Source organism: Hippocampus guttulatus, chromosome 6, assembly GCF_054856545.1.
Source record: "Hippocampus guttulatus isolate MCC_2025c chromosome 6, RoL_Hgut_1.0, whole genome shotgun sequence".
Classification (NCBI taxonomy): domain Eukaryota; kingdom Metazoa; phylum Chordata; class Actinopteri; order Syngnathiformes; family Syngnathidae; genus Hippocampus; species Hippocampus guttulatus.
Window position 1 is genome coordinate 19,577,243 of NC_141266.1, and position 15,519 is coordinate 19,592,761.

A 15,519-nucleotide genomic window follows, 5' to 3' on the forward strand; every position below is an offset into this window, starting at 1 on the left:
AAGGCGTTTTTAGCCGAAAAAAAACAACCATGTATAGTAAGGCGTTTTTAGCCGAAAAAAACGACCATGTATTATATAGTAAGGCGTTTTTAGCCGAAAAAAACGACCATGTATAGTAAGGCGTTTTTATAGTAAGGCAATTTTGGCCGAAAAAAAAAACGACCATGTATAGTAAGGAGTTTTTAGCCCAAAAAAACGACCATGTACAGTAGGGAATTTTGGCCGGAAAAAAAACGACCATGTATAGGAAGGCGTTTTTAGCCCAAAAAAACAACCATGTATATTAAGGCGTTTTTAGCCCAAAAAAACGACCATGTATAGTAAGGCGTTTCTAGCCGAAAAAAACCGACCATGTATAGTCAGACGTTTTTAGCCGAAAAAAACGTCCATGTTTAGTAAGGCATTTTTGGCCGAAAAAAACCGACCATGTTTAGTAAGGCATTTTTGGTCGGAAAAAAAACGACCATGTATAGGAAGGCGTTTTTAGCCCGAAAAAAACGACATAGTATAGTCAGGCGTTTTTAGCCGAAAAAAATAACATATTATAGTAAGCCGTTTTTAGCCCGAAAAAAACGACATAGTATAGTCAGGCGTTTTTATCCCGAAAAAAACGACAGTATAGTAAGGCGTTTTTATCCCGAAAAAAAACGACAGTATAGTATGGCGTTTTTAGCCGAAAAAAACGACATAGTATATAGTAAGGCGTTTTTAGCCGAAAAAAACGACATTATAGTAAGGCGTTTTTAGCTCGAAAAAAACGACCATGTATAATAAGGCGTTTTTAGCCCGAAAAAAACGACTTAGTATAGTATGGCGTTTTTAGCCCCAAAAAAACGACATAGTATAATATAGTAAGGCGTTTTTAGCCCGAAAAAAACCACCATGTTTTGTTAGGTATTTTTAGCCCGAAAAAAATGACGTAGTATAGTATGGCGTTTTTAGCCCGCAAAAAATGACATAGTATAGTAAGGCGTTTTTAGCCCGAAAAAAACGACATAGTATAGTAAGGCGTTTTTAGCCCGAAAAAAACCGACATAGGCGTTTTTAGCCCGAAAAAAAAACGACATAGTATAGTCAGGCATTTTTAGCCCGAAAAAAACGACATAGTATAGTAAGGCGTTTTTAGCCGAAAAAAATGACATAGTATAGTAAGGCGTTTTAAACCCGAAAAAACGACATAGTATAATAAGGCGTTTTTATCCCGAAAAAAAAACGACATAGTATAATAAGGCGTTTTTAGCCCGAAAAAAACTACATAGTATAGTAAGGCGTTTTTAGCCCGAAAAAAAAACGACATAGTATTGTAAGGCGTTTTTAGCCCGAAAAAAACGACATAGTATAGTAAGGCGTTTTTAGCCCGAAAAAAAAAACGACATAGGCGTTTTTAGCCGAAAAAAATGACATAGTATAGTAAGGCGTTTTTAGCCCGAAGAAAACGACTTAGTAAGGCGTTTTTAGACGAAAAAAATGACATAGTAAGTTATTTTTGGCCAAAAAAAAACGACCATGTATAGTAAGGCATTTTTAGCCCCAAAAAAACGACCATGCATAGTAAGGCATTTTTGGCCGAAAAAAAACGATAATGCATAGTAAGGCATTTTTGGCCGAAAAAAAACCGACCATGTATAGTAAGGCATTTTTAGCCCAAAAAACGACCATGTATAGTAAGGCGTTTTTGGCTGAAAAAAACCCGACCATGTATAGGAAGCCGTTTTTAGCCCAAAAAACGACCATGTATAGTAAGGCGTTTTTAGCCGAAAAAAATGACATAGTATAGTAAGGCGTTTTTAGCCGAAAAAAAACGACATAGTATAGTAAGGCGTTTTTAGCCCGAAAAAAACGACGTAGTATCGTAAGGCGTTTTTAGCCCGAAAAAAAAACGACATAGTATTGTAAGGCGTTTTTATCCCGAAAAAAACGACATAGTATAGTAAGGCGTTTTTAGCCCGAAAAAAACAACATAGTATCGTAAGGCGTTTTTAGACGAAAAAAACGACATAGTATAGTAAGGCGCTTTTAGCCCGAAAAAAACGACATAGTATACTAAGGCGTTTTTAGCCCGAAAAAAACGACATAGTATCGTAAGGCGTTTTTAGCCCGAAAAAAAAAACGACATAGTATTGTAAGGCGTTTTTATCCCGAAAAAAACGACATAGTATCGTAAGGCGTTTTTAGCCCGAAAAAAAAACGACAGTATAGTAAGGCGTTTTTAGCCCAAAAAAATGACATAGTATAGTAAGGCGTTTTTAGCCCGAAAAAAACGACATAGTATAGTATGGCGTTTTTAGCCGAAAAAAAACGACATAGTATATATAGTAAGGCGTTTTTAGCCCGAAAAAAACGACATAGTATCGTAAGGCGTTTTTAGCCGAAAAAAAACGACATAGTAAGGCGTTTTATCCCGAAAAAAACGACATAGTATAGTAAGTTATTTTTGGCCAAAAAAAAACGACCATGTATAGTAAGGCATTTTTGGCCGAAAAAAACCCGACCATGTATAGTAAGGCATTTTAGCCCAAAAAACGACCATGTATAGTAAGGCGTTTTTGGCTGAAAAAAAACCGACCATGTATAGGAAGGCGTTTTTAGCCGAAAAAAACGACGATGTATAGTAAGGCGTTTTTAGCCCAAAAAAACGACCATGTATAGTAAGGCGTTTTTAGCCGAAAAAAACAACCATGTATATTAAGGCGTTTTTAGCCCGAAAGAAATGACCATGTGTCGTAGTGTAGAGGCACCTGCGCCGGCTTTCGGTCCAGGCTCCCTGGGTTCAAACCCCGCTCAGTCACATGTGAAAATAAAATACACCAAACGCTTTTTTTTTAAACTGTAAACCCTCCCTTGTGCATGCCAAATACGCCTATAGTGCAGGACTGGTGGTGTAGGGGTACAGATGCAGGTGTTTGGTCCAGGCAACCCCGGTTCGAACCCCGCTCAGTGATGTGTGAAAATACAACACCAAACATGAGGTTACTTTTTCCTGCAAACTTTCCGGAGTGGATGTCAAATATGCCTATAGTGCAGAGCAAGTCACAGTCACTGGTGGTGTAGGGGTACAGATGGAGGTGTTTGGTCCAGGCAACCCCGGTTCAAACGACCATGTTTTTTGGGCTAAAAACGCCTTACTATACTTCGGGGGTTTTTTCGGGCTGAAAACGCCGTACTATATATACTATGTCGTTTTTTTCGGGCTAAAAACGCCTTGCTATACCATGTCGTTTTTTTCGGCTAAAAACGCCTTACGATACTGTCGTTTTTCTCGGCTAAAAACGCCTTACTATACTATGTCGCTTTTTTTCGTCTAAAAACGCCCTACTATACTATGTCGTTTTTTTCGGGCTAAAAACGCCTTACTATACTATGTCGTTTTTTTCGGGCTAAAAACGCCTTACTATACTATGTCGTTTTTTCGGCTAAAAACGCCTTACTATACTATGTAGTTTTTTTCGGTCTAAAAACGCCATACTATACTATTTCGGGGGGTTTTCGGGCTAAAAACGCCTTATGATACTGTCGTTTTTTTCGGCTAAAAACGCCTTTTTATACTATGTTGTTTTTTTTCGGGCTAAAAACGCCTTACTATACTATGTTGTTTTTTTGGGCTAGAAACGCCTTACTATATACTATGTCATTTTATTCGGGCTAAAAACGCCTTACTATACCATGTTGTTTTTTCCGGGCTAAAAACGCCTTGCTATAATATGTCATTTTTTTCGGCTAAAAACGCCTTACTATACTATGTCGTTTTTTTCGGGCTAAAAACGCCTTACTATATACTATGTCATTTTATTCGGGCTAAAAACGCCTTACTATACTATGTCGTTTTTTTCCCGCTAAAAACGCCTTACTATACTATGTCGTTTTTTTCGGGCTAAAAACGCCTTACTATACTATGTCATTTTATTCGGGCTAAAAACGCCTTACTATACCATGTCGTTTTTTTCGGGCTAAAAACGCCTTACTATACTATGTTGTTTTTTTGGGCTAAAAACGCCACACTATTCTATGTTGTTTTTTCCGGGCTAAAAACGCCTTGCTATATGTCATTTTTTTCGGCTAAAAACGCCTTACTATACTGTCGTTTTTTTCAGGCTAAAAACGCCTTACTATACTATGTCATTTTTTTCGGCTAAAAACGCCTTACTATATATACTATGTCGTTTTTTTTTCGGGCTAAAAACGCCATACTATACTATGTCGGTTTTTTTCGGCTAAAAACTCCTTACTATACTATGTCGTTTTTCTTCGGGCTAAAAACGCCTTACTATATATACTATGTCATTTTTTCGGCTAAAAACGCCTTACTATACTATGTCGGTTTTTTTTCGTCTAAAAACGCCTTACTATACTGTCGTTTTTTCGGCTAAAAACGCCTTTTTATACTATGTCGTTTTTTTCGGGCTAAAAACGCCTTACTATACTATGTCATTTTTTTCGGGATAAAAACGCCTTACTATATATGGTCGTTTTTTTCGTCTATAAACGCCTTACTATACATGGTCGTTTTTTTTGGGCTAAAATCGCCTAACTATACATGGACGTTTTTTTTCGGCCAAAAATGCCTTACTATACATGGTCGTTTTTTTGGGCTAAAAACGCCTTACTATGTATGCATGGTCGTTTTTTTTTCGGCCAAAAATGCCTTACTATACCTGGTCGTTTTTTTGGGCTAAGAATGCCTTACTATGGTAAATTCTTTTTCAACTAAAAACGCCTTACAAGGACTTGACCAAGGACTTGACGCCGAGGCCAAGGCCGAGGACCAAGGACTGCCCTTCGGTCCTCGAGGCCAAGGACCGGCTCGAGGAATACATCACTGCTATGTACGGTATGTCATTGGCTCACACGGCTGAACTTGATCCTCAAGTTCGGGTTTCAAAGTAGCGTTGAAACTAAGGTTAGGGTTTTAAATTAAGATGTTAGCCCAGGATGAAGTTTTCAAAGTAGGGTTTTAAACAGTGCAACATTTATTTAACATTCCCTGACATGACACCTTCACGACATTTGCTGTCAGCTTCCATCTTCGAGGACTAAATCAACAAAGATGCTAAAGAGGATGAGTTTTTTTTTTAAAGGACATTTTTGTTTCTATCAGCGTCAATCCAAATGTTCTTTTGGTGGTTCCTCACAGCCCTTTGACCACCACTGCCTTCTGGGTAAAGTTGTCCGTGTTTTTGGCGTCGCTGCGTTGGCGTCGCAGGTTGAGGAAGCTGAAGCGAGCCTCCAGGTTGAAGCTCCTCTTGGTGGCAGCCATCGCACTGCTGCCGTTGTTGTTCTGGTTGTTGTTGTTGTTGATGATGAGGGCCGGCCCGTTGTCCAACGTCACCTCGGCGCCTTCCGCTCTCTCACCTGAGACGGAAGAGGTAACACTTACTCGTCAAGTCAAGAAAATTGAATCTGGACCAAAGTATGAAGAAACCTAAAATATATCCGAGACTTTCTCCATCCACCGGTCACTCACCTCTCTCCAGGTCACACTCGGGCGACGACGCCCCGCTGCATTCGCTGCGAGGGCCGAGCACGGGCGAAATGAGGCCGAAGTCCGACAGGGAGACGGAGCTGGGCAGCTCCAGGCTGCAAGGCCTGGTGGGAGGCGGGGAGGAGGAGGAAGAGGAGCAGGATGGAGTTGGTGACGGGCAGGCGGAGGAGGAGGAGGCGCAAGACGAAGACGTGGAGTTGGCGAAGGAACACGGCGACTGGAGTTGCTGAGGGCTGCTGGGCGACGACTTGAGACGACAACTGGAGGAGTTGTCGTCGTCAAAACACACCGACATCACTGTGGGGAGTTGATTGGAGGAAGAGAGAAGAAATTGTGAAATACTTGCCATTTTCCTTCTTTCAAATTTAACGGATCTCAAACAAAAGTGTGGACACGAGTGGAGTTACCCTCAAAATAAGCAGGAGGCAAAAAATAATCAAGACATAAAATTAAAATAGAAGAAATAAAATCAAAATTGCGGGACCGTAAATCTGTTGTCGAATTTGAGGCACGAGCAATAATAACGTCTCATTTATCTTACTGGAAATTCCATCGGAGTCCATCTTGATGCCGGACGACGGCTCCCCACCGCCGCCAAGGCATTCGCCCTCTGCGCCTACGCCCCGCCCCCGCGGGCCCATGACGGAGCTGCGCCGCCGCTCGTGGATCTCGACCGAGATGGCCTCCAGGTTCCCGAGGGCCGCCTTGTACTCGGCCTTGGCCTGCGACAGCTTGGCCTGATGTTCGTCCACAATCATCTTCAGGTTCTGCGCAGTGGAAAAAAAAAAAAAAATTAACATCAAAAATGGAGGATTGGTTTTGAATTCAAAGAAACCGTTGCATACCTCTAGCTGCAGGTAGAACTTGGCCTTCATTTCAAAGTAGGGCCTGTGGAAAAGGAGAAGACATCAGAGCAAGAAAATACAGAGGGAGGGATTCAAACATTTTTTTTGTAGTAATAAAAATCGAGTCAAAGTCAATTAATCAATGATGTTACTGATTTTTTTTGTCAGGACTGTATCGCGGTTGGACCGTTTTCCCCGCCAAAGACTGGCTTTCACGTCATTTCGACAGACCGGCAGAAAGAGTCAGACAGAGTCAATCAAACATCAAAAAAAGGCTAACAATGAGTAATTAATCATGTCAGCGTGATCAAAGGAAAAAAAAAACGCCAAAAGTTGAGGCTTCACGACACAAATGTCAGGAGGTATTTAAAAAAAAAAAAGAATTGAGGAGAAGTGAAGAGGTAGTTATGAAGGATAAACGATAACTTCTTTCTCCCAGTCGCACTTGAACGCACCTACATTCCCAACAATGAACGTGAAACCCCGGAAGTAAAAAAAAATCAATTTAAAAAATAAAAGCTATTTCGCTGACAAAAGATGAACGTGAAGGGGAAGTCTGAAGACTGCCAGTGAAATTTCAAAATAAAACCATTAAAAAAATACGATGGCTTTTTCTCCCCCCGACCCCAAAAACTGAATCGTTTTCCTTGTTTATTACTTTGACTTATTGATGGTGCGTTTGAGTTTCTTCTCCAGCTGCTTCATGCGAGCGACGGCCGCGGCGTGCTTGGCCGCCGTCTCCTTGTGGGCCACCTCGCTTTGGACCTTCTCGTGCTCCGCCTCCATCACCTGCGAGCGCCAAACGCATACCCGTCAACTCATACGGTTTAGCCATCGTTCATACGGATTTTGTGGTGAATCTTACGTATATGGCCGTATCGCACAAATCATACATACAAATCAATAGTATTTATTGCATACTTCGGCCAGACATTGTATTATGGAGATCTACAATAAATATCATTGAAAATTTCGTGGGGTTTTTTTTCTGCCGTTATTTTGACATATAAAATGCTTTGGTATGTTATAAGGATTTTTTTTTTGCTCTTTATAAGGATTTTTTTGGTAGTTTATACAGGTTGGCGCTCCGAAACGTTGACAGGTATGCAAACGCAGCTCATCAGCACATTGGCCGCACAAAATCGTGTCGTGGAGGCGTGAATGCTGACCCTCTGCGTGGCGTGGTTGAGCATTTCCTGCCAGGCCGAGTCAAACTGCCGGCGGTCCTCCTCTCGGAGGCGCTGCTCGGCCAACGAGATGGTCTCTTTGGCGGCGCAAAGGACCTCGGAGGCTCGCTGGAAGTCCTGCGTGGCCTTCTGGGCCTCCAGCTGGGCCTGAAGCAGGCAGACGGGACATGTTTCACGCCGGATACAAACTGCTTTTTAAAAACGGTATTTTTGTATGCCGCTTCTACCGTTCTGGAGTCCAAATGAACAGATTAAAAAAGTTGACTGTTGATTCAGTTCTACATCTGCCGAAACGCTGACATCATCACATGCTCGCGCTAACTCAATTCGTGTCGCTCGTTAGCGTGTCGGCCGGCGCAGCGTGACGCCGATAATCGCCGCCTTGTTGTTGTGGTCATGTGCTTGGAAGGCGACCGGCGCCGACCACCGTCGTCTGCGGGGGCAGTCATCCAGCTAAAGCAAACGCTGACGTCTCAAAAAAACAAGTCGGGGCAAAGTCAGCTGCGCTCGGATTTTAGCGTGACCGTGATGTTGTTTAATGTTTGGGCGCCAGCAAATTTGACCGCTTCGTAAATCAAATTTTTCCGTGCGGAAATAGCACAAACAATTTTAGCAAAGGCTAGCAATGCAATGCTTTTCTTCTTGGTACCGGTTTGCCCTCACGGACATGCTCGCTTATAATTATATCGCCATAAATTTTGTTTTCAGAAATAACTAAAGAATCTTAAATTAAATTAAAGATTTTCAGCAAGTATTAAAAAAACAAACATGAATGCCGATTTGATCATAAGACGGAGCAATCTATTGGAAGAATGTATTTATTTACTGTGCAGTCGGTCAACCTCGACTTTTCTTTTCACTTCTCCTCTTGAAAACATTTGAGGAGGGGGGAGGGTTGTTTTGAGTTGTACAGGTTAGAGGTCAAAATGGTGGAAAATATTTTGAGATCATTCATCTTGGACTTATTTTTCTTCTTTTTAATATGTATCACAAGAACCTGGCATTTGAACAAGGGTGTGCAGACTTTTATGTCCACAGTCCATGTGATATTATATCCCAGGCCCTGTGTAAAAGAATGACCGTACTCTTGCGTGGAAATTGTGTAAAACAGATTGTCATTGACTTAAGAGTTGTCATGCAAACACACACAGACACACCCACCCCAAAAAAACAAAAAGAAAAAATAGGTCAAGGAGAATGACAAAAGAAGGAAGTGGGATGCGTATTTTATCGCGGGGAAAGCAGCTCGCTCGGCACTTTCACTCGTTAGCTTCGCCGCTGACCTAAATGAGTCCAGCTCACATCTACGCCTTTTCTCCCAGCATGCATCACACCTAACACATTGCTAACCTCACAGTTTGTGTGCGTTCACCGTCGTGACAATTTACGCTTCAGCACGGTAATCGCTATTAAAGGGGTGTTCGCACGGCCCACATTTGCTCCGGCGCTGCTTTGTTGCGATATAGTTTGCACCGCAGCAAATTGTGTGGAGCGTTCACACGTACAAAGCCGCTGAGCGTGTCTGCACCGGCACAGCGTCGGTGCAGCCCCACTTGCGTTCACACGGCAGTTTCTGCAGCGGAGCAAAACGACAGAAAACAAATGAGCTGTCGTGTCGGTTCTTTTTAAAACGTATACACAACTCAATGCACGTCCTTCTCCTTCTCGGTCTCCGTGCCTTCTGCTCGAGAGTGACCGCCCCCGAAAACGTAAATCAACGATGAGTTCAATGACACTCAGAAAATAATATAATGCGCCAAAAAGAAAATCAAGAGAGGAAATCATAAAATAAATTATATGGGGGGCGGGCGGTTGTGAACACGCAACAAAGGAACAAACTACACAAACAACTCCGAGACAGTCCAGTCTCCTACAAAAGGAAAGATGTTACCAGCCAAGTCTTGTGTCGTTATTAAACAAACACATGATGGAAGTCCGACAGAGCGCGAAAGCAACGCGTTCTCGCCGTACGTAAACTCTTCACAAGCATTTGCTCTGGAGCAAATTTAACCCAGTTGCGTTCACACGTGCAAATTTACACCGGTGCTGCTTCGCAAACAAGCATTTGCTCCGGAGCAAATTTTTAAACCACCTCCCTGAGGTGGATCAAATTTGGTCCAGTGTAAGCTGTTTTCCGGGGCTACGCCGGAGCTAATTTGCACGTGTGAACGCTCTACTGGGGCAGCCCCGGTGTAGCACCGGACCAAAATCTTGCCGTGTGAACACCCCTTTAGACAGATGGCTCAAACTAAATTCATTGTATTTTTTTTTATTACTATTTTAATCATTAAGAAATCAAAAGCAACTCCACAAGATTTTGACCAAACGTCTCATTCTGAAGACATTTCGCCGATATGCAAAACTACAATTCAGCTTTTTTTTTTTTCCAGGCTGAAATGAGGTCAAACGACTTTGTTTCCGAACGACGGCGCCACGTGCCGTTATCTCCGTCCACACAAGCACCGTTTCTTATCGCACTGACGGTGATGGAAGATGACAGAAGCGGAAAAAAATTAGACGGCGAAGCATTGAACTATAATTTGTAAGCGGAGCGGAGACAAGGGGCCTCAGTGCTGCGGCAGAGATATTTTTATCTGCCGCAAACTGCATCAGGGAGTCGTGCCGAATGGTGTCAAGGTTCGTTTGCGTGATGCCATGCGGACGATCAAAGACATCAGACCGAAACAACAAAAAAAAACTTGTGATTTTTAGCCAAACCCCAGACATGCAAAAAAAAAAAAACACTTCAGAGACCACAAGGACTTTATTGTCATTGCGATGAGCTTCACTTGACTTTCACGAGACGCGCAATAAATCTCCAAGCCTTCTGGAGGGTCAGCACAAGGTCAGTGCCTGGCGACACGTTCTGTCGAGTCGCAATTGGAGTGATCGCGCTGAATTCGCTGACGATTTCTCATATACCCGAACGTAGCATTGAAGGCGGAAAGCGACGGTTAACGTCCTCATTGAGCCCAAATAATGCGACTAAACTGGGACACTCTTCGAAGGTAGTCAGTCACCTTGTGAAGCTTTGACAGTGAAATGTTGTTAGCCAGCACTTTTTCAACGACTTTGGTCTGAATGTACTTTGCAAGGACAGGTGGCGGCAACCATAAAAATGTCAGCAGGAAGAACAAAACGAAACAAAAAAAAGAAATAGACAATAAAATCGACAGCAGGATCATGCGCTGGACTTATTCATCATGTCTGGTTTTAAAAAAAAGTCTACAGTGGTACCTCTACTTAAGAATGTCTCTTCATACAAAAAGTTCAAGTTACAAAACGCCCGAACAGCAAAAATATTGCCTCTTGTTACGAAAGAAATTTCAACATACGAAAGGTAAAAATACAGTATGGGCTGCTACTCCAGAACGGATTAGGGCATTTACATGGAAAACGCGTCTCTACTTACAAAATGTTCTAGAAATCTCTTCCAGACCCAATTAATTTCATAAGAAGTACCACTGTAGTCTGTTTAATTCCGCTAGCCCGTCAAAGACGTTTTGCAATATATGTTAGCCTTCAGCTAGAGGCCTTTGGTTCATCGAAATGACGGGGTTTTGTTGACACATTTTTGTGCTTCTACGGTATCATTCATGTTTTATTCTCTTTGTTTTCGCTGTCAGATTCAAACAGTAAATGTAAACTGGGAGGTGTCCCTTCACGCTTGCCATACTGTCCGGAGCCGGAGGCTGAATAATGTACGCTACCACAGTGCACTCGCCAAATAAAACGACATCCTCTTTTTACACAGGGGTGACTAAGTAACGGCTTGAAGCGAAGGAAACATTTCCCCCTCCCCTCAAAAGCAGCAATTTGCAGAAGTACACATAAGTACCGGAACTAAAATATGTGGTACTGTTTCATTTGTGATAGCGAGGTGTTTTTTTGTTTTGGGGTTGTTGTTTTTTTACAGTATACACGCAATCTCAAAAAACACAACCTGCAATGAGGAAGAAGGAATCAACTACCTACCGTGTACTTTCCAGTTTTAAACTAACTTCTGCATTTCATAAGACTTTCAACTTTTTGATTCAAAGAAGAACAAAAAGGAATCCTAATAACCGACCTGTCGGGCCAGACGCCGAGCCTCCCAATACGGCTTGGATTCGTCCACTGACTTCCCGATCTTGTTGAGCAGCTCGTCCAACTTGACGGTGGCCTCCACCAGCACCGAGCGGAACTTCTGACGGGCGTCCTGACGAGAGCAAACAAGTTACTTCAGTGGTTCTCAAAAGTGTGGCGTGCGTACGGTGAGTGATTCAAGGGCTCCCTCTAGTGGTATGTGAAAGAATTGCTGAAAAAAATTGTTATCCATGCGAGAATGATTCAAACATTCTTTCTTCCGGTCACCAGATATGCGTTCTCATTTAGAACTTTGTTTACTAACATTTTTTGAGGTGCAATACAATTTTATTGAACCATTATTCATGTACATCCCCGCCATATTTAATTATTTTACAAATTTCTCCATTGTGAGACAAATAAAGGTTTTTCTTCTTCTTCTTCTGACATGCACTTAATGTTGGTTGATTAGGTAACGCAAGTCGAGCCGATAGTGATCACGTCTACTGCTGACTTCACCAAGACTTCATTTGGTAATAAAAGTGGACTTTCACCTCTTTTATAATATGGCTGACCTACAAGCGTATAAACTCGAAACGTGGTACAAATTGTATTCTCCCGCCGTCCTTGCAAATTCATTTCATCTCGCAAAAGACATGAGAGCAAAGCGACATTCACATATTCAGGTTTTTGAAAGTTCAAGCCGCGGGCGCACGTAATCGTTTCCGTAACTGTGAAAAGTCGAATTGTGTTGGCCAACAGTAAACAAATAACTTTTGGGGACAACCTAATAAAGTGGCTGTGCTTTCCAGTTCTGCTTCATTTGTTATTTTCACGAGTCATTACTGTAGACTGAAAAATAAGACTTTGTGTTGCAAGGTCAAGCTAAATGGATTTTAATTCAAGAATTTGGGCACAGATTTGTCGAATCATGGTGGAGGAGATTGTCCTGGTGCTGAATGAGAAACAACTGAGAAGTGATTTTTTTCTATTTTTCTTCGAAGCACGTTGAGCACTTGATTCTTGCTTGAGTTTGACGCTGAGGCACATCCATAAAGAGTGCTTATAAATCTCATTGCGCGTTGTACGTGGCTCGCTGCGTGCCACCTCACTGACCTCCAGCGCAGTCTCGCGTCGGTTGATGTCATCCGATGACTGGTTGAGTCGCTCCAGCTCGCCCTGCGAGACATGACAGAGACCAACGTGTCAAATCTTCATCTCTCTACGTTGAATCAGAATGACCGTGTTCCTTTACTTTACGGTTTTCCAGTCCGCCCCATTTTTATTTTTATTTTTTCTGGCGAATGGATTTGTTTTGTTTCTATTCTGTGAAGTGGATTTGGAGCTGCATCGCAGATCAAAGTGACACTGTGAAGGGTTTTTGCAGAGCGTGTTTGTCCGTTGCGGATGACAAAGCATGAAATGTTAAAGAGCAGAGACAGAAATGCGCAACCAGCAGGTGTGTTAGCAGTTCCTCTTTCAGCCACCACGCAGAGGAAGTTTTTCTCAACTTCCCTTTTTTTTTCTTTTCACAGAATTACACCGAAAACTAATTTTTTGTTGCACCTGGTATGTCATGAGACATGTGTGGTGTATTCTGCCATCAAATTTATATGCTGAGAGTACAAAGTCAAACTGTCATTTTTGTCTGTAAAAAAAATTGGTGGAAGCTTTCATTGGTCAGTTTTGATGTTTGGGTAAAATATTTCATACTTTGAAGTGCCTATTTTCTGAGCAAATGGCTTTTTAATTCATGTTTGTTGGAATAAATTAACCCTGATGTGCTGTTAATCATCAATTTTCACTTTTGACTGAATTAAACTTTTTAGAAAGAAGTTTGTAATAAGGGCTGAACAAGCTATCGTTTTGAGATCGAAATCGTGACCGCAAACATGATTTTATGATTTTTTTTTTTAAGCTTTCTTGAGACCACCAATCAGAAGCAGTACCAGTACACTGTACTACCCGGAAGACAGGTCACATGAACCAATCAGCTCTGAGCTGGTGAAAAAAAAAGTGTCATGTTCCCGTCTTGCTCTCACAGTTTTTGCTTTCCCTGGCTCTGGTCAGTTTTCACCCCTGATTTTGGCAAGACATTTGGTAAAGGTGGCAGTTGCCACCCAATAAAACCGCCCATGCCATTACACACCACTGCATGACACTTTGAGTCTTGCTTGATCAAATCATTTTTAAAACCTGGAAAAAGGACTGCCTCATCCGACAGCTCTTTGGTGTCCTTACATAATTAGAATTACAGCTTTTTTAAGTTTTTGGTGGTATGATGTCATTTTCTTTCATGTTTGTAGATGTTGTGATGACGCTAAATTGCAAGAAAAATGTCAATTCAATCCAAAGCAAAATTCAATTGTATTCTAAAATCGTTAAGCCCTAGATGGATGAATGGATAGATTTTTTAAAAAATATATTGGAGAGAGAAAAAAAATCTCAAATACTGGATATAAATCCATGCGTGTCGAACCACGACCACTATACCGCACTGTTTATTTTCATTTATTTACTTGCCTTATTTTCTTCCCGATTTTTATTCGAGTTTTATGTCCAATAGATTTTAATTGAGTCACAGATTGAAATCCACTGTTTTAAATCTTTAAAAATTTCTCATTCACTGTCACATTATTGTAAGTATTAGAGTATTTTAGCGACATGTCAAGTGGATTTTCTCCATTGGGTCGACAGCTATTCATTCTATTGTCACCCAATATTAATTCGGGAATGACACAAAATGGATGACAATCATGTGTGCAAACGGCTTTAAGACGTCGTTGGACAACTGACAATGTATTTGACGTTTTAGATTAAAAGACGAAAGGAGAGCGTCGTCTGTGTCAACCTGGATGCGGGGGTCCACATCTTCATCGACATAGTCCGTCTCGTCGTCACAGCGATGGGGCTCCATTGTTCGAAACCCAACCAAGAAACGGCCGACACGACGTCGTGAGATGGTCAACAAGTCTGTCCGAAAAAACACATTCCGTTGGGTTTGTTTGTTGCTTCTCTGCGAACACGACGGGACCGAAGCGGGCCCGGACTATTCTCTCCGTTCCGACCTCCTGAAACACTGCTCTTCAGTCTTCAAATCAATGAATCCTCCTTTGTGAGATTGTTGACCCGCCTTTTCCGCTTCTTCCTCGATTTGACAGCTCATTGGTGCCGTCAACCAGATGACGACTTCCGGTACCGCCTTCTCATTTGCATACAGACCATGCATTGACATGCTGATTGACGTCTTAAAGCCACAGTACACATTTAATACTGGACGCTTCGTGAGGCACGCTATCGAATGAGATCCAATCCAAAAAATGTCTTCGATATTCATTTGACATTCTTTTTTGATTGTTTTTCATAACTATGGAAGCGTATTGCATTCAGTCGAGGAAAAAAAAATTCTTGGGAGTAAATTTTTGGGGCTTTTAAAAAATATATATATTACGGTATATATTTTTTCAGTTCTTCAGAACATTTTTTTTTGAATGACAGAAAAAAACATGACCTGGAAAGATGGATGCTACTTTTTTTTCTTATGTGGTCTTGAACCTTGTAATGCGATCACCTCACACGCCAAACGGATAATGACTCCCTATCAGGAGCACAGTGCGACCATTGCTGTTCTTTGGATTGGGCCAAAATGTACCATGACACCAGACAATGCATACTGTACAATATTATATGTACGTTTTACTTCGCATGGGATTCTTGTTCTTGCAAACAGACGACGCTTTGTCATGGCACAGCTGCATTTCTAGGGCATCTCATCCAATTCGAAGGGCTCCGAAATGTGGAACACAGTTTACAGGGATTAGCAACACTTGCATATCGTCCCCATTGGCAGCCACACACAAAGGATTGAAGAATGTCAAAGGACATTTGTCAAGAGGCCTAGTAACAAGATCTAAAAATACACACACCATTGTGACCCTTTGCA

At 41.8% G+C, this 15,519-nt stretch overlaps 1 protein-coding gene across 1 annotated transcript; it reads right to left on the reverse strand.

Moving 5' to 3' along the window:
• Positions 1-4,944: 4,944 nt before the first annotated feature.
• sh3bp5b (SH3-domain binding protein 5b (BTK-associated)) lies at positions 4,945-14,695 on the reverse strand. The gene is made up of 9 exons (XM_086114306.1): positions 14,428-14,695; positions 12,693-12,755; positions 11,581-11,709; positions 7,494-7,658; positions 6,983-7,113; positions 6,325-6,367; positions 6,021-6,246; positions 5,462-5,776; positions 4,945-5,349 (listed from the first exon to the last, which is right to left on the reverse strand). The coding sequence occupies exons 1-9, from the start codon at positions 14,491-14,493 to the stop codon at positions 5,126-5,128; spliced, it is 1,362 nt and encodes a 453-aa protein (XP_085970432.1). The 5' UTR covers positions 14,494-14,695; the 3' UTR covers positions 4,945-5,125.
• Between the last annotated feature and the right edge of the window lie 824 nt (positions 14,696-15,519).